Below are 20,310 nucleotides of genomic sequence, written 5' to 3'. Positions count from 1 at the left end.
ACATACCATTTTTATCTTCCTGGGACTGGGTTACTTCACGATTTTGATTTTGTGTAATTCCATCCATTTGCTTGTGCATTGTATGATGTCACTTTTTTAACAGTTGACTAATATTCAGTTCATTGTGTAAATATGCCACACTTTATTTATTCATTCTTCTACTGAAGAACATTGGGATTGATACCAATTTCTTGCTATTGTGAATAAGCAGCAATGAACATGCTTGAGCAAGTACATGGTAGAATGATGGATCCTTTGGGTATATGCCCAAAAGTGATATATAGAGACCTTGACGTAGATCAATTCTCATTTTTCTAAGGAACTGTCACACTGATTTCCATAGTGGCTTTAAGAGTTTGTACTCCCACCAGCAATGGAGGAATGTTCCCCTTATTCCACATCCTCACCAGGATGAGCTGTCACTTGTAATATTGATCTTAGCCATTGTGATAGGTTTAAGATGGAATCTCAAAGTAGCCTTGATTTACTTTTTCCTGATGGGTAAGGGTGATGAACATTTAAGTATTTCTTAACCATTTGAGATTCCTCTGTTGAGAATTCTCTATTTAGATTTGTACCATATTTTTTTAATATGAATTATTTGGTTGGCTTTTTAGCCCTCTATCAGATGTGGAGTTGGTAAAAATCTTTTCCTGTCCTGTAGGCAGTTTTGAACAATTGACAATGTGCTTTGCTTTTCAGTTTCAAGAGGTCCTGTTCATTAGTTATTGGTCTTAGTGGCTGTGCTACCAGTGTTCTGTTCAGAAAGTTATCTCCTGTGCCAAAGAATTCAAGCCCATCCCCCTTTCCTCTTTCATCATATTCAGTGTATCTGGTTTTATGTTGAGGTCATAGATACGCTTAGACTTGAGTTTTGTTTAAGGTGATACGTATGAATATATATGCTTTCTTCTACATTCATACATCCATTTTGACCAGAACCTTTAACTTTTCTCTTTTTTCTTTCATTCTTTCTTTCTTATTTTTTCTGTCTTTCTTACTTTCTTTCAGTTTTGAGAGTCTGTTGTCCTGTATATTATAATGTGATATTACTATACTTCTGTAGTACAACTTAAAATCAGAGATGGTGATACCTCCAGGAGTTCTTTTATTATTTGGGATTGTTTTAGCCATCCTGTGTGAGTGAAAGAGGAAGAGAGAGAGAGAGAGAGAGAGAGAGAGAGAGAGAGAGAGAGACCATGTGAAGCTGGACTTTGTCCTTACAATATCTGTGAGGGAATTTTACTGGAATTTGATGAAAAATGTATTGAATCTGTAGATTGCTTTTGGTAGGATAGCCATTTTTATGTTAATGTTACTTATCTATGATCATGGGATTTCTTTCTATCTTCTGATATCTCCTTCAATTTCTTTCTTCAAAGACTAGAAGTTCAAAGACATACCAGTCTTTCACTTGCTTGGTTAGAGTTATCTCAAGTCTTTCATTAACTTTTATTCTATATGTACAAGTATTTTCTCTTCATGTATGTCTGTGCACCATCAGCATACCTGGTGCCCACAGAAGCCAGTCAAGAGTGTCAGATCCCTGTAAAATGAGTTATAGACAGATGTGAACCACGATGATGGTGCTAGGAATCCAACCTAGGTCCTCTAGAAAAGCAGCTAGTTCTCTCAGCATCCATGCCATCTCGGTAGCCTTCCAATGGTTTGTCTTAATAGAAAGAAACGTTTGCAGATTTTCTTCTGCACCTAGTTTCTCAGAAAGACATCAGAGCACGATCTCCAATAGCATTTCCTTGGTATGATATAAGTTTTCTGTAATCATTTTTTTTTTGCAAGATGGAAAAAAAAAGACAGAAACAATTGCCAAAGCTTTATTTTTTGGTTTGCAGGTGTTTTTTTTTTTTTTTTTTTTTTTTTTTTTTTGCATAATACCTTCAAAGGTTCTATCATATAGTAAGTGTATGCATTAATGAACTTTTCTGAAAAAAAAATCTATCTCTTCTCTCCAGTATCATTATGCTTTTAGGTCATGGTACAAAACCAGTACTTATAGGTTGTCAATTTTTACTTTATCAAATTTGGTAGGTACTTCCCTTTGTGTATGTAAGCACAGCATAATCTTATCTGGATTTCACATATTATCCCCATGGCTTCCTTTAAATTAGTGATGTCAGGTTTCTTATAACTCTAAGTGTCATCTTTTGTTAAATTCCAAAAACACACTGACATTTTCTACCTTTTAAAGGCAGTACTTGGTTCTAATTAATTATTCATTCTGGGCTTTTACTGTGTGTCTATTGAATGTTTTTGGTTTAAGGATAGAAAGATGGATCATCAGATAAGAGAGCCTTGTGCTCCTGCAGAATACCTCAGTTTGGTTCCCAGAACCCATGTCAGATGGTTTGCAACCACTTGTAACTTCAGCTCCAGTGGGATTCAGCAACCTCTTCTGGGCTCTGAGGGCACCTGTACACAGAGACACAGATACATAAGTAAAAATAAAATCAATCTTTAAAAAAAATACATCTTGCCAGTCACAGGTGACATTCCTTCCCATATTACTTTTAGAAGTGGTTCACTGACCAGGAGTCGACATAGTATCCAACCAAGTATGCCTGTTGAATCAGCGTCTGATTGTTCCTGTGTGTTTAGCATTTGCTTTGTCCCACCCCTGCACACATCAATGTATTATCATCTCTGCTTGTAGAGTTTTTGCCTTCATGACAGACAATCAAGTACTGCAGAACAAAAGGCTTTGATCTAAAGATCTCCCCTGTGGAGTGATTGTATTCCACTGTTCCAGGTTTAACAACTGTGACTTTGCCTCATTGGGTCATAAGCAGAGAATTCACTGTATCAAGAGTGTTGATAGTGTGTTTCTTAGTTGCTGTCTCATGGATTCCAACAATCCTTTAGTGTGTTTCTAATCATAAACAAACAAACAAACAAAAGCACTTCAAAGCACTAGCTCAACCAAGAACCAACCAAACAAGATTAGCAAAAAGATTTTATTTTCGAACTCTGAGGGGTGAATGCAAAAAAGCAAACAAAAGAAAAGTATTTCACATGATAAAATGTCCTCCAGGAAACATCTTCTCCAACTTTCCTGGAGTTCATGTTCCTTGTTAAGTTAAAGACTGTTTGACTAAAAGCTTTGAGACACTGTAAGTAACTGCATACGTTTTGTGATGACAGTGAGTATATTCCTCTAGCAATGAGTGTTTCATGGCCCATGTGCTCATGCACAACTTAGGATGAAAATGAACCACCATCCTAAATGAGATGGGCTGGGTGGTCCACCTGATCACAGCACATCTGCAATATAAGAATGCAGCAGCTGTCTTCAAACCATGAATCCCCAGCTGTACTCTCAAGGCATAGGCGAGGTATTTATTTTGAACATTCACTGAAGGGACTCTGTATGTGGCAAGCTGAGTCTGCTGGAGGAGTAAGTGGGGTGTTTGTTGACTAAAACTTCCTGCCTTCTCTCTTAGATGAACCCAAAGAAACCATATGGAAGGGCAAGTTATTGGAAGGAATCCCTTCCAATAATAGAAGTCCCCTCTTGTGTCTTTGTCTTTAGTAGCAAAGATAGTTATTGAAAACATTTGTTACTATAGTATTGTTTTATCCCCAGATAGATTTGCTTTTTAAGTCTGTAGGTAAATTGTCTTCAAAGCCTAACCAGTAAATAGCTTTCTAACCCTAATTTAATTGCATATGTCATGGCTGCTTTTCACTTTTTCCTCTCTCTCTCTCTCTCTCTCTCTCTCTCTCTCTCTCTCTCTCTCTCTCTGTGTGTGTGTGTGTGTGCGTGTGTGTGTGTGTTTGAATGTGTATATGTATGTATGTGTGTATGAATGTGTGTGTGTATGAATGTGTGTGTGTGTTTGAATGTGTATATGTATGTATGTGTGTATGAATCTGTGTGTGTATGGATGGATGTGTGTATGAATGTGTGTGTGTGTGTGTGTGTGTGTGTGTGTGTGATGTGCATGTATTTTTGGAAATGTAAGGACATGGGTATATGTAGGGGAGAGACGTGCTCATGAGCATAAACACCTCAGGTAGAGACCCCAGGTATAGCTAATTTTTCAAGACATTGTCTTGCATTACATGGAGTTCATTGTGGTCTAGTCTAGAACCTTTTAGTTCTCTTCTTTATATAATACTCTATTTAGTAATTAGTGAGTGCTATTTTTCATTAGAAGGCCATCACCTTATGAAAGGGAATCTATGAATGACACCTTTCAGAACATAATTTAAAACATGTAAGACCTTAAGTATAAACATTTAAGCATATTCCAATCAATATTTTTTTATTTTTCATTGTTGTATTAAAACTGTATCGTTATGACAAGGCCAGGCTGGTCTACAGAGCTAGTTCTGAGACACCCAGGACTACACAAAGAAAGATTCTCTCGAAAAACAAAAAATTAATTTTCTTAGTAAAGCTAGATGTTTGCTTATGAAAATTTTGTAATATATAAACAAAAAGAAAATAAAAACCATTTACCATTCAGAGGTAACTAGTATCAGTATCTTTGTAAATATATGTTTTATTTCTGCTTGTTAGACACCTATACATTTTGGTGAAACTACATGATATAAAGCATGGCCTTCTATTGTCCTTGGATCTATGACTTCATTTTATTTTAAAGATATCAGTTGTCAGTTCTATCTGTCACATGTTTGTTCATCAGTCTACCCTTATACTTGTAATTTTGTTTTGATAGCTTTTGGATTTATATATTTTCTACAGACACACTGTGTATTTTTTTAAGTATGTTTTTCAAGTATGGTTTCTGTGCTTAGAAATATTGCTTCTCAGGCTGGTGAGAGGGTGCCTGTAACCAAGGTGGATAATATGAGTTTGATCCCTGGGTCTAGGAGGTCAAAGGAGGGCATTGACTATCAAAAAAATGGGCTCTGACTACCACATAGGTACCTGAGTACATGCACATGTGTACACACACCCATATACACGTACACACACATGCACATACATATGCATGCACATATACACACAAATACACACATGCACACAGAGACTTTAATAATATATTAGTATAAATTTTCAAAAGAAATACTGCTTCCCTTCTGCACTGATAGAAAATATTTATCTATTTTCATGCAATGCATTGGTTTCATTTCTTTATGCCTCCACCATGATTCGCTCCTATATAAATCAAACTCTGTTTACCACGCTACTTAAAACTGAGGATCAGTTTGAATGGCAGAGAATGAGGGAGTGGGCATCACGTGTACATGTCAAATAAGCACAAAGATATGAGCTAAGAAAAGTATTATATCAAATGATATAAATGTATGAAGACTGCAATGCTATGGCTATCGAATGATTTATAATATCATTTAAGCTTAAAATAGCAAGTCACTCTAGAGACATGGTAGCTGCTGGAGATCTAACTCTGAAGCTTGAGGGGGAGGTGTCCTGGGTGATTCATTCAACTCTCTGAGCTCAAATTTTTCATCTCTCTAGAGAAGTCATTCTCCACCTATGTCTATAAGATATATGTCTACACTACCTATAAGGTACATTAAAGTACTCCCCCATCATCACGTGAGGTGCCCTGCATGACTGGAAGAACAGAGTAACCAAGACATGGACTTCCTCCATTCTACCATGGATGTTGCAGTTCAGAGTAGAAGATACAGAAACCAAGACCTAAACATGCACAGGATTCCTGGAGTTAGGAAATCGTTATCTCGGTCCTGGGGTGGGATATGGCTGTAAAGTGTTTGCCTGAGTGTGTTTTAACAAAGAGCAGAAAAGAGTTATTTAGACACTGGGATGTTATGACACAGTTCACCTGATTACTTACTGTTTTTTCTATTTTAGCATCACTTCATGTGATGGTGAGAGCACTGCTCTGCTAAGAGCACTCATAAAAAGGGAGTGTGTCTCCTGTGAGCCTAGAGCTTAAAAACAAGCCATCTAAACTAATCATGCTGATATGTAAGTCATAGAATATAGGTAGCTACCACACAAAGTGTGTCCTGAAGACACAGCTAAGTACTTGAGGTCAAGTAGAAAATAAAAACATAATCTCTGCCATTGTAGTTAATTACATCATCAGCAAAAAAAAAAAATGAAACATCAATCATTCCAGACATTCATAACAGCTTTGATGAAATTGAATAAGCTCAAAGGCAAGCAGAGAGTGACCTAGAATGAGGATATCTTTAACAAGATGCTCAATGCTATTCTCTAAAGATCGGATGTTTTAGCAGACAACTAACCGTTGAGGAGCCAGCTCCAGGAACATTTGATGGAAATGCGTCCAGACAGAGGCAACAGCATACAATGAAAGAGCAAAGAAGTTGGAAGCTATCTGAAGGAGCCTAGGGAGTCCACTGTGGACATAATGGACTCAGTGGGAAATGCTGAACACCAAATTAGGGAGAGGGCACAAGAAATGAGCTCTCACAGACTGTGGACATGGGCACCACATGTCATAGAAAGCAGCCGTTGAGTAGCTTTATTAGAGGATTGGAAGGGTTTGATGCAATTCCAGCATCTTGCTAGTTGCCACTGAAACACGACTGCTCAAGCAGCAGTATCAGCCAGGTTAGTCGAGGAGATGAAAAATTATCACACAGGATGTGTATCTACAAATTATATTACACACACACACACACAACACAGCACACTATACACACACACTCACACACACCACAGCACAGCGCCAGAAACTCAGTGTCATAAAGGATGCAGTTTGCTTTCATTTTAACTGTGTCACTTATAAATGATGACAAGCTTAACATAGAACTTGGCTTCTTTTAAACAACACATATTTGTGTAACTAAGAGAAGATGAAGTTACATTTTATCTGGAATGTAACGAATTCATTTATCGTTTGTTACTATTAAAGTTTCTGACTGGAATTCTGTAACCCAGACAGTGAAAAAGCTCAAAATTCTTTGAGTAATATATGTCTGGTTACTTATATATGAAATGTTTACTTTGAAAAGGCCTCTTACATATTCTTTCTCTGTCCCTCCCTCCCTCAATCTCTCCCTCCCATCTCTGTGTGCAAGGATAAGTGTGTATGCATACTTGTGTGTGCAAATGTGTGGGTGTCTGCTTCTGTGTGTCCATGTGTATGAGTATAGTTGAGCAAGTGTTACTGTACATCCGTGGACATCAGAGAACAACCTTAGGTATCAGTCCTCGTGTTTCACCTTGGTATAGACAGTCTCTTGTTCAGTGATAAGTATACCAGGCTACCTAGCCCTTGGGCTTCCATGGAATTCTCCTGCCTCCTCCTCTCACCTCTCCATAGGAGCTCTGGAATTAAACTCACATTGCCGTACTTGGTATTTTGTGAGTTCTGTGAACTCAAACCCAGACCTTCATGTGTGTGATTTACCCACTGGTGATTTACCCACTGAACCATCTCTCCCTACCCAAAAAAGTACCTCATATGTAGGTAGGGAGGGATAGAGACAGAGGCAGGGAGGAGAGAGAGAGAGAGAGAGAGAGAGAGAGAGAGAGAGAGAGAGAGAGAGAGAGAGAGAGAGAAACTGGAATCATGGAATGTGTTAAATTCTGTAAGACAGCTGTGATGACAAGAGAGAACATGTCACATCTTCTACTTATGACTATAGCTCCACCCAAAGGTGTCTACACCCCAGAGCTTGCCATGTGTCTCCTGAGATTGGGTTATATATAACTCATTTGTTATTTGTCAACTGTTAACAATGAGAAAATTGGCCTGAAAAACTTTTAAACTCTTTCTAGTTCTGAGACCTCAAAAGAGCCTTTCTGGGTTTCACGTTGTTCATCCAATTCATCACTTGATTTGGGTATCAACTTTGTGGAAAATTCCCAGGTCTGTGTCTCAAATTCAAGTCTGTGTCATGAGATCCCATTGTTTACAAGAAAACGTCCACTGACTATTTTAACACATGTGTTGTGTAAGTGCCTCAAACATACCACGTTCAGCACACCTTGTTAATCTCCTATAGGAACTAAGCTACTTACCACACAAGATTCTAATCAAAAAGCCTTCTTTTCGACATGAAAATGTTCTCATCCTATCTGAGGATCAGGTGTCTGGCTCTATGTTATATGACCAGAGTGATATCAAAGAACTCTGATGAGTTTAATGATTTCAAACTCCTTAAGGGATGGGATGCTGTCTTACTCACTTATGGCTTGACCTCGTTTTAGAGACTACACTCTAACATGGTAGGTAATTAACGGATGTTACATGAACAGCTGAAATGAAAACTGTATGATCCGCAAATTGCTCATGGCATTATCCTCCCTGGTACTGCGGGCTTGACTGTGACTTGAGTGTGTGCTCAGGAGCTCGGGTGGTGAACAGCTTGTTCTCTGGGGGCAATGGTAAGGCCGCCTGGGTATTAATTAATGTAGTCCTCCAGCCTCTGGGCTTCCTGTCTCCTTGTATGATCTCTGCCTCTCACATGGGCTGTCACTGTGATGTGTCTACCTTAGGCGCTTGCCAGTGGGCTAATGAACAGGACTGCCCAATTTGGGACTTTTCAGTATTCAAAACTTTGAGTAACACTTATTTCTTTGTTAAGGACTCAGCTTAGGGTGGTGGTTATAAGTAATGAAAGCATATTCACATACCTAGGGATGTTTCCCACAAATTGTTGTCTGTCCACCAGCGCTACCTGCTAGTCTGCTTCCAAGAGGCTCCTATAAAAAGCCCGGTCCTCATTCTACAACAGGTCCTTTCTGCTTCCTCTATGCACTGATCATATATTTGCTGTTTCTTTCTCTTTATTCACTGGCGTTGCTTTAGAATAATAGTCAATAGCCAGTTGCTTTCTCCTCCCTCATGTGTGATTCAGTTCTCTGTAGGTGGACAGCTGACATTTCCTTCAGTGCCAATATTTATATGTAAACTAATGTCATCACTGCCAATCAAAAGATGCACTTTCAGACCCTCATGTTGCAAGGAAATTAGACCTGACTCTCAGCTCTCATTCAGTAAGCTTACTGAGGCAACCAAGCTTTCAGACTTCAGTCACTGAATGTGTCTTTGTATCATCACAAGATACTTCAATCTCAACTCAGACTGGGAGAAATTCCCAGGACGAATTATTTTAGCAGATACAAGAAGCTTCCTGCGCCATATAGAAATGGTAAATTCACTTCTCCTTCCCATTGTGCATGCATGCTTGTGTGTGTGTGTGTGTGTGTGTGTGTGTGTTCATGCATGCATGTGTGTATGTGTGTGTGTCAGTATGTCTGTGTTTCTCTGTGTCTATGTGTGTCTGTATGTGTCTTTGTCTCTCTCTTTCTGTGTGTGTGCGTGTGCCTGTGTGTGTGTGTGTGTGTGTGTGTGTGCATGTGCGTGTGCGTGTGTGTGTGTGCGTGTGTGTGTATAATTTACTGGTGCTAGACTAGTTAATGTGAAAGTAACATGTAAAGAAAAGATACTTTTGTCTTTCAGGATAATTCTTTCTGCGAGTCAGTGGCTATCACAAATCCTTTAGACTTGTCGGAGATAACTTTCTTAGACCAGCACTGTACTGTCTGTCTGTTACCAGTCCCCCAGTCATGGTCTTTCTTACCCTTGCCCTTCTTCCTGACATTTATTAATGGAGTCTGGGACAGCCTTCTGAGGTTAATCTTTGAAAAAAATCACTGGTGTTGAGCACTGTCTCAGCAGGCAGCATTGAACTTGATTTAGCACCTTGTTTAAACCAAATGCATATCAATAATGACAATAATTATTCTTTCTCTATATTAAGCACTTATTAAATGCCAGTTATAATTGCATAATTACTACTTTCAATTCATGAAACAGCTTTGCAGTTTAAACAGCCCAGCCCATTACAGATGAAAAACAGAAGGAATGGAGTCTGAGAAGGTCACCAGAGGTCACACACCAATAGATGGCCAAATTAAATTTGACCTTCTGTCTTTACATTTTTTATTTCACCCATATATACAAGAAAATACTAACACAGTTGTTCATGTTTGGAGTGAGAGGGTTTCTTGTGTACAGAGGCCTCGTAGCAATGGTGACTTGTTTGCTGAGAATGTCGCCCTGTTCCTGTTGTCCTGTATTTAAACAAGATGGGGAATGCTGAGATTCGGCCATCTGGGAACAGTGACTTGAGCAGAGTGGTGACTGACTCATGGATATGTCTTTACTTTCCAGGAGGATTTCCAACCTGAAGCAGCCTCAGAGACCAACTGGGAATCAGTCACAAGCTCTTTCTCTGTGAGTAATTTATTATTCTGTTGCCAGTGAACAAAACTGCTGGACAAGCCTAGGTCAGCCTCAGAGGGACCTCAACTGCATTAAGAACCCAGGCTTGACTGCAAGCCAAATTGCAGGCAGTTTGAGTTCCTCTGGTTTTTTCAGGAACACTCCTGGTTGGCTCCTCTTTAACATTTGCAATTTCCAGGGTCTTTCCAGTCTGGGAAAATCTGCCTGTTTACAGTATGATGACTTAAGTGAAAAATCAGCCATGCACAGGATTCTGATTAGCAACAGAACGCGTATTACCCTGCGGCTGTAAAATGGTTCACATCTCATTTTATTTCCCCCAAATTTAGTCATTTCTCAGGATCCTGTCACCTTATCTGCTTTGCATGCAAAACACAGAGCTTGTCTTCACCAGTCCTTCATGTAGAACTTATGCAGTAATCAAACACAAGATAATAAAGGCAAGTTCTTAGCCAGGTTCAAGCGTGGTGAACGAGTGTCTGTGGTTCTAACGTGGGGCCACAGGGCTGAATCAGTGTTACTGTTTTTAAGCCGGTGCTATTTTTTTTCTTACTGAGGGAATGTTTTTAATTCCTTCTGTGGCAAGGTTTCAGCAAGCCTGGAATCTGTGCTCCTTGAGATCCCCCAGGGTGGCCAATCAATTCATAGTCACACCCTCTGCCCCAAGGCTCAGAGATCACTGAAGAAGAGGAAGTGAAGAGGTTGTAAGGGCCAGAGGTAGATAGACATCTGCAGAAAAAACATACATTCCAGACTTGAGGAGTTAATTACAAACATGAACTCACAGCAGCTGTGATTACACACAGATGACCTGCACAAGATCAACGAACAGAGAATCCCACCATGGTGGGGAAGCTCATGAAGTCTCTCCCTAGCAAAGGAGCAATTGATGGCTTCTGGAAATTGAGGAGTCAGTTCTCTTCAGAGACAAGGCCCATGACAGGCACTCATAGAGTGGATTGTTCTACACCTGAACATGTACAGGCAGCATTGAGGGTATTTCATTTTGGTTTTTGTTTTTTTTTTTTAAGAGCCTATGAAAATGAGAGGATAAGTGTTGGGGAAATAGGGATAGAAGAAGACAGGAGAGAGCGAGAGATAGAAAGATAAATTAACTTTCTACTTTATCTTTGTAAATATACAAGAGAATCTCAATGAGACCACATTATATACATACTTGAAATTATCAAAAAGTTCAAACAAATATTACATTAGGGGACTACGTAGAAAGAGCACTGAGGATTGGTGGTGATGTGCTGGGCTTCACATGCTTGGTGCTTAGTTCAGTGTATGCAAGCCCTGTTAGATGCAAAACATCAAAATTCAGCAGGCAGCACTGACATAGTCCTCTGGCTCAGGAGAAGGGCAGGGCAGGTATCGTCCTGTGGCTAATGACATAATATACACCAGGGCTGAGGACTGAGGAACACTTCAGCTTCTTTTCTATCTTACTCATAGTGGTTCAGGGTGGTCTGATCATTCCTGCTCTAAGTACAGAGCCAAACAGTTTACATAGTTATGCATCATCCAGGCTTTTAAACAAGAGGAAGGTTGGCTTATCCCTTTGGAATATTTGGCAAAGTTCAGCCCTGCTCCGCATTTACCTCTGGTTTAAGTTCGGAGGCTTTACCCATATTGGATGAGCACGTGAATCAAGTTTTCTCTTGGTTGTTTCCATTAGCATAGAGAGAGGATGCGGATCAGGGATGTATATTATATACACATTGTATGCTTTGCTCGTATTTGCCCTCACTTCTCTCTTTTACCCCCCCCCGCCTTTGTTGTCCCTTCCTCTCTGTTTTAAAACTGCTCTTGTTTTTAAGATCTGTTCAGAGTAGTGTGAAGAATCACTATACCGACTGTCAATTTCGTTGTCAACCCTATTTTGTTTTACTCAAAGTAGTTGATAGGGTTTTTTTAATGCAGTAGGCATGTTTTGTGGTAATTTTAATTCAATTAAAATTTTACATTAACATTTTAATTTAACTTTATAATATATAACAAAAGCTCAATGCAACCAAACACATGATGTAGCTGAAGAAGGTACACAAAGTGGCTCTTTTTCAGAAATTTTTAAAATACTTACTTCAAAAACAAATATTCTTATAGGCTTATTAGCTCACTTAATGGCACGTAAGTGTGTCCTTAACTATCTTCCTTTGTCTGCCAACTGCCCTACATGAAACCTGGAAAACAACCATGAACCTCACACAGAGGGACTGGTTTTAATTTTACCTGTGGTTTGAATTTACCCTTCAGGTTAGTGTTAGAAGAGAATGTCACCCATCCTCTATTCCAGGGACTGAGAAACCCTTAAGAGCTTGTTCTTGTAGTAATGTCTGGGTATACAGTGACACTCCAGGCATTGTTGAGAGCCATCTGAGAATACTTCTTGTAGCTACTTTCCCAGAGCTATAGCAAGAAGCTTTTGCTTGTGTGTCATTGGCTTGACTGCTGTTCTTACTTTTATTTCAAAGCTTTTCAATGCTGCCAATCTCATAACTGGTCAAGTCGTTTTGATTTGGAGGCTATCAGACCTACATAGTGATATAAACTTAACTGTTTAGTGATTAGGAACTGTGGGGAATAGAAGAAATATAGGAACTAATTATAAGTTATCCACACAGGTTCAGTGGAGAATTTTAATTACAGTAGTGACTTGTAAGAGGCATATATTCATGTTATGTAAGTGTCAAGAGAGATGTGGAAGACATAAGCATGTGTGTCCACCAGAGTTCAGCTCATGTCACACACACACACACACACACACACACACACACACTGAAGAAACAAGAGCTAGACAGTTCAGTATTTAAGAGCAATTACTGCTCAGGCAGAGATCTCAGGTTTACTTCCCTGTACACACTGTGATAGTTTACAATGCTCCATAGCTCCAATTCCAGAAAATCTGGCACCTTCTTTGACCTCTGTAGACACCAGACATGTATGTGGTACACATACATATATGCATACAATGCAAACACTCATATTCATAAAATAATAAATAAATATAAAAGACTTATTTAAAAAAAAAAAGAGCTGACCAATCCAGCATGCCAACACCTGGATGGAGTTGTATTATCACCAGCAAGATGAGTGCAGAGAGTTTCTTTATCCTGGCTCAGAAGTTAACAAGTCCCTCTTTAAGTCATGCATGACAAATACTAAAAGACTGGAAAAACAATTGCTTGTATATACCCAAGTGGCAAGTGGCTTCAAACACTAGTGATGAACTCACCGTGGTGGGGAGAGAAAGAAGATGTGTGCTTATTTTGACAGGGCTAACTAAAAGTGAAAAAGTCATCAATTTTTCTTCCATCCCCAACACACTCTCTAACTCCCACATCCATTCCCATTCTCCTAGAAAGCATAAATGAAACTGTGTCTATGCTCCACCAATGGCAGATGATTTTATTGGACTCAATTATTTTACCAAGTTGGGTGCGGTCATCTACAAGGAAGGCATGGTAGAGTCATCCACAGACCAATGAACAGTAGTGGTGTACAGGGGCACAACAGCAGGAAAGTGGGAGCATTAGTTTGCCGTTGGGATCTCTGTAGCATGTAGTATTTCTATAATACTGTAACTGCAGTTCAGGTTTAAGAAGGCAAGTTTTCATTAATTTCCACTCTTCTTTAGTGAAAGGAAATTTTTACCCAAGGGAAGATACTATTTGTTTGATAGTGTCTTTAAGGATGTTTAGATGATCATTTGAGGCTGTGCTCTCTCTAGTTTCCTGTTAATGGGTCATGAATTTTCACAGAGATGCTTGACTCGTGGCTCATTTACTTCGCGATTGTACAAAGGTTAGTGGAGTAAGTGCTTAGACATTTTACATGAGAATGTTTTATTTCCATGGCAAAATATATAATCCTGTTCTGGCCTTTCAATGGCACTGGGTTCCTCATTTCAACAATATTCTGAGACTCTAAATGACAAGTGGAATTAATGCTAAGCTGTAGCAGTATTTTTATTTTCATTTTTATTTTTAAGATGTTCCCCATGTGAACCTTGCACTCTTAAGTTAAGAGAGCCCATTTCCAGGCTAATTATCCTTGTTGTCGGTAAATACATTGGTTAAAGTGCCAGATTTTATCAGAATGTCTGCAGAGCTCCACCTCACACAGCATCTACAATGGGAGTAACATGGAAGGGGGCGCACAGAAACCTAACATTATATCATCAGAAATTACTTGAGAGGAGATCAGAGTTGTAATTCTCACTATTATTAGTTGATATATGACAGATTTGGGACAAGGAACCAAGAAATCAGATGTCAACTCTTATATTCCTACTTTTCCTGTATCTTTTGATATTATCGAAGCTAAGGTAAATTGAAAGTTGCAGGGTCTTGTTGGCTTTGACTTTAATAAAATCATATGCTATGTTGTGCATTAAAGTTATACACCGTTTAATAATATGACAATTCAGTGCCAGACTGCCACGTTGTGACATCTCGATGATGTGCCATCCTCCGAAACCCATCTGTGTTCCTTGTGTATGGTTGTATGATTGTTATATTTCACAGCAATGGACCCTTTGAAAATACACTGAGCTGTATTCACTCTTAGGGGGTGTCCTATCACTCTCCATCAGTAACGGACCCCACTCTCACTGCCGATGCCCTGGACAAAACTATCGCTGAATTCGATACCGTAGAAGATCTGCTTAAGTACTTCAATCCAGCGTCTTGGCAAGATGATCTGGAGAATTTGTATCTGGACACCCCTCATTATAGAGGCAGGTCATACCATGACCGGAAGTCCAAAGGTAAGAAACAGAGTCTTGAATGTTCTTCATCAGAAAGTAAAAATTTGCAGTAAGAATAAGTATCTGTGGTGTAATCTCCTTGAATTAGTCATGTCTTACATGTACTGCCAGCTCATTATCATATTTGTATGTCACTTTCAAATGAAGTTTGTGTTTTGTCCAAACTGCTCTGCTGTGTATATGACTATAAACAATATACTATAGTTTAGAGATCTTATAGAAAGTATCTGTGGCCTAGAAAAATGGCTCAGTTGGTAAAAACTTGCTCCACAAACATCAGGACCTGAGTATGGACAGTGACCACCTAGGTAAAAAGCCAGACATGAAAGCACACACCTTCAGTCCCAATGCTGGGGAATCATGAACCAGAGGATCACTTGTCAGCAGGTATGGCCAATTCAGTGGTTCCCCAAGAGTGGTAAGAAACTCCATCTCAAAAAAATTTAAACTAAAAAATGAGATAGAAATCGATTGAGTAAGATAGATATCTGGCATCAATCTCTGACCTCCATGTGCACATTCATATATGTCAGCGTACACAGATGCACATGCACAAAAGCTCTCATATGTAACATACAACAGAAATAGAAAGTAATATGTCTAGGATAGCTTTCTATATCTTGGCAGGTAAACCCTGGTTTTATAGCGGAAGAAACCAAAGTCAGAAACTATGTATGAATCACATGCCAGAGACTGCGTGACTAGGCGACAGTGGAAACAAACTGAGCTTTCTGGTCTTTGGTTCATACTAGTTTTGTCCATGTGATCAACTGCTGGGCTTTTCTGGCAGTTGTCAGTGTTGACTTTGTTCAGGACTGCCACTGTTGGGCCAGGGAGCTGCTGTGGACAGCCAATGCTCTGTGGGCCAGTTCAATTCTGTGCATTCAGGGTTGGCTTGCTTCAACATACACTGCATTTTGAGCATACCCTCCTATCCCCACCCTCCCCGTCTTATACTTATGCCACCAATTGGTTCTCTTTGTTCCTCTGACAATTGCTTCTACTGTCATGTTTCCTGTTTATATGATCTTAAGTGTCTGTATGAGATCAAGAAGCAGAAATGAAAAAAAAAAAAAAGAGGTGGAATTTGCATTCTGAAATTTACTTAATATAATTATTGGCAGTCTCATCCATTCAACTGACACTGTTCATTCTCATCATATCTACTAAGTACTAGGCAGATGGGTGACTGGCAGGCTTAGGAGGTAAGTGTCACAAAAGACGATGAATCACAGGATAATTTAAAGACATATCTGAGCATATTTTATTGTAAGTTTGGGGTAAATATAACAAAAGGACAAGGGAAAGGAATGCTTAGACAAACATTTTAGTAAAAATAATAATTCTAAAGCTTCAAAACTTAGTAATATGGGATACTTACCATGTGGCTAATGTACATAATCTTAGAGAAAAATGTGTGAAACCCCAGTGCAAAAATAACATGGTCAAACTCCTGCTTAGATAGGATTTGTTACTAGGTTTTGCTAACAAGTCTCATAGGGTTTCTGCCGCATGGCTCTGAAGGTGTTCAGCTAAGACATGGCCTGTTTCTCACTGTGTAATGTCAAGGGTATTTCCAGGCTCTGAGCCCAGGCTGCTCCAACACAACCACAGCAATGTTGAACCTGAATGACTAATTACTAAACTTCTGTCAGTGCTTTCTGCTCCTGGCTTAGGTCATAAATTTTATATATTTAGCACTCACAGTGCAGGAGGGACGAAAGAGGTGCAGGGAGCCAGGTGTTACCTGGATGCACCGTGTACAGTTCTGTGTCACTGGAAAGGAATGTCCTCAGGGCTCATTTCAAAGATGGCATCGGTTTTATTTAAGACATTGCTGTATTTATGTCTCCAGTAGGTCAACCTGAAGGGAGGTAGAATAGACCTAGCAGAAAACATTTTACACCTGGCATCAGACACAGAATCAAAGATGCCTGACTTTGCCCAAAAGTGTCTCAGTACCAGCAGCATCTGCAGGGCCTTGCTTCTTGGTGCGTCTTTTCTGGAACCACTAAAACAGGAGATTGGAATTTAAATCCAAAGCATATGAAGTTTTGTGATTTTTCTTTCTTAAATTGCTAACATTTTTGTGTCTGTGGTTCCTATTGGTAAGGTGTATATGACTGTTTGTGAAGGCTATTCAGGGAGCCCTCTAGAGCCCTAACTGCATGTCACATGTTCGAGATTGTTTAACTAGCTCTAACTAACTGCTGGTTCTGAAAAATATGTCCAATTCCATGGTGAACGTATCTTGTCTCTCATTTGGTCCCTGATTTCCCAGAGTTAGGAGTACTTGAGGCACATAACAGCAAACACAGAAAAACTTTTTTAAGGGAGTAACCAATTCTGGAATCTTGCATGGATTCTACTTTAGCTGAATCAATAATTTTATTGGGTGCATTATGAAATGCAGCATCATAGCCTCACCTCAGACATATTGACTCAGATTCTTCAAGGACAGAGGACATTATTGCTTTGAAGTATCCTCAAAGCCAACACGAAGAGAACATTCACATCATATGTCTAATATTCATTTTATATGTTTAGATATTTAATTTTTGAAGTGCTGAGAATTGAACTAGGAACCTAACTAGTGTTCTGCCCTTGAGGTCTTCTCTTCCTTTCAGCCCAATGTATTTAAAAAATCTATAAAAATCTTCTCCATAGACAAGAGTGTCGGTTTGTAAAGAACTCCTTTGGTTACAGAAATAACTAACCTTGCCAGAGCATTTGAGGCAGTGTTCTACTTGATGTTTGTGACAAAGTAAACAGCATTTTTCTCTCCCCTGTTGGTTCTGGTTCCATATCCTAGTCTCATGTATAAAACAGCCTGAAGGCAGAGTGACTCATACCTTTCATTTAACCCTGCCAAGTCACTACTGTCTCATACTGAATAAATGTGCTGGTCTAACTGTTTGTCATCCCACTGAGGCTGAACCACCTGCTTGGATCACAGAGAAAAGGAAGTTCAGTTTAGTATTTCGGCTGGTATTTTCTGCCTTTAGAACTTGGAAATATAAACCTGGGGCTACATTCTAGAGGCTGAGGAGGGGAACCGTGAATAAAGAGTAAATACAGAAAAGGAGATCCCTTTCTTTGAGATAAAACCAAAATATCTTCCCCCTCCCCCCCATAGTAAAATGTTAATGATATTGTACGGGAAAAGAACTAGAATTTCTTTTTGTTTCAAGTTAGTAGTGGCTATGGCTGGGACTTGTCAGTGCTGGGCAAGCACTCTTCCTTTTGAAGCAAGAGCTCATGGAATTCCCCTGGGTAGCCTTAATGTCACTTCTCAGCCCAGGAAAGCCTTGACATTACAATGCTCCTGTTTCAGCACCTCTGAACCTGGGAAATAGGATTGTGCCATCGGTCTCAGTAATTTTTATGTAATAATTCACTGAGCATCTTATCTTCTGGTTTCCACAGGCATCAAAAAGTGGTATTTTCCATGGTTCTAGGGAGGACAAGTCTAGGAAACCAGAATATGAATAAAGAAAACATATAATGTAATAGAGTGTAACAAAGAAGCCTCTGAAACAAAATAAACTCACATAGTAGTCAATCGGAACCTGTAGAATCTCTTGTAAGCATCTCCTGTCAATAAAAATGCCAGTGGCCAATTATCTGAGACAAGAAATAGGAGGTGGGACATTTGGCAAAAAAGAGAAAAGATTCTGGGAAATATTGAGAGAGTTAAAGGTGTATTTGCCTGGGAAATGGGGTGAGGGGGACAGGCAGTGAGACAAATTAAACCAGCAGATAACTGATCTCAGAATACAATAAAGAAAGGCGCTGAGAGGGATTACAGAGAGATGCTGGGGTGAGATGCTGAGGAAGACTCAAAGGAATAAGTGGGCTGGGACTGAAAGAGAGTTAACTAACCATGCAGAAGACATAGTCTAGCTTGATGGGTTAGGTAAGTTATCAGTGCTTAGCACACTTGCCTAGACTGTGCAAGGACTTGGGCTCAGTCTCTAGCAACACAGGAACGCACAAGAGAGAAAGAGGAGAAATGGAGAGACAGCGGGAGGGGGGTGAGATGGTATAAGATATTGGCAAATGTGTTGGCATATTCCAAATAAACAGTTATGAATTATTTATAAAGTACGTTCCTCTCCAAAAAATTTCCCAACTTTGTATACTCATACTAAGGTTGCTTTGTATTGCTCCCTGTCAGTATTTTGACATTAAATGAAGCAACTGTCTTGGTATTCGGTTATCAAAAACAATACAATAAAACATATATAACTTTCACAGACCCCAACTGGTTAGTTGTTGTGTCTCTGGGATCATTCCTAACCAGTGTCTTAGGAGCTAATATCAATTCTCTTCATTTTATTTATGACATTTTGCTCTAATACCTAAAACATTTCATTATAATTTGTATACTAATGTAAGTGATAGGCACAAGAAACTAAGTGAATATAATAAATATGTCATATCAAGAAGTTTCTAAAGGTACGAGGGTAGTAAATATTTGAAAATCCAAGTGCTTATAGCTTTCTTTAGATGCTTATTTAATCCCTGGGTGAAAGTATTTTTATAAAGCCCTTGACTGGAGGAGAGGAGATGGAGTAGGGGGTTTCTTGGGAGGGAAAATGGGGAAAGGCGATAGCATCTGAAATGTAAATAAATAAAAAAAATCCAATAAAAAGTAAGTAAATAAATAAGTAAATAAAGCCCTTGACTGACACCAGTAAGCACTGGTCAGGCAGGCTTGAGATTGTAGTTCCTGTAGCCCTCTCTATAAGTCAGATGCTCAAAGGCACTGCAAACACCATTACCACAGTAGACCTCCTTTTCTAACAAATCACTAAAACATGATCAGCTTCATTGCTTTTCCTGAAACATGGTAAACATCAGATTAAAGTTTTCACAGTGTTAAAAGTGTTTACCGCCAATTGTAGAGGTAGTGAGTTTAGCTGCTCTAAACTCCCCAGCAGGTGCTCATGCCTCTTCTACATCTGCCTAAATGTTTCGGATTCCCGAAAGAAACACGCACACATGCAGCCTTATTTTTAATATGCCTTAAACAGCTCAATGGTTGGGCATTTCCAAGCCTCGCCTCATCTAGTACATTGTCCCCTCCAATATTCCTGAACTACTACTTTCCAATCCATATTCCATCTCTGGTACCCCAGACCCAATGGGGGAAGTGCCCACTGGGGTCATTCTATCCAGATTCTCACATGTTGTATGTTTTCTCTCCTGCATCTTTCAGGCTTGATCTTTCTGCTCACCTGTCATGGAGATTCTAACCTCCTTCTCATGGTCCCTTGCCTGGGAAATATAAGTCTTGCCTCTGTCTCTTTGCCCAGCCATCAGACACTGTCAACTATA

General features: G+C 39.4%; 1 protein-coding gene across 2 annotated transcripts in view; it reads left to right on the top strand.

Annotated features, from left to right (window-relative positions):
* The window catches only part of Pdgfd (platelet derived growth factor D), a 209,330-nt gene that overhangs the window by 164,641 nt on the left and 24,379 nt on the right, over nucleotides 1-20,310 (top strand). For both annotated transcript variants that reach the window (XM_076926146.1, XM_076926147.1), the window contains exons 4-5: nucleotides 10,128-10,190; nucleotides 14,772-14,970. In XM_076926146.1, coding sequence (XP_076782261.1) covers nucleotides 10,128-10,190; nucleotides 14,772-14,970 — 262 coding nt within the window. The remainder of the gene's footprint in view (nucleotides 1-10,127; nucleotides 10,191-14,771; nucleotides 14,971-20,310) is intronic.

The sequence above is a fragment of the Arvicanthis niloticus genome, chromosome 27 (genome assembly GCF_011762505.2).
Source record: "Arvicanthis niloticus isolate mArvNil1 chromosome 27, mArvNil1.pat.X, whole genome shotgun sequence".
Taxonomy (NCBI): domain Eukaryota; kingdom Metazoa; phylum Chordata; class Mammalia; order Rodentia; family Muridae; genus Arvicanthis; species Arvicanthis niloticus.
The sequence above is the reverse complement of the archived record's forward strand: the minus strand, read 5'-3'. Positions and strand labels throughout refer to the sequence as shown.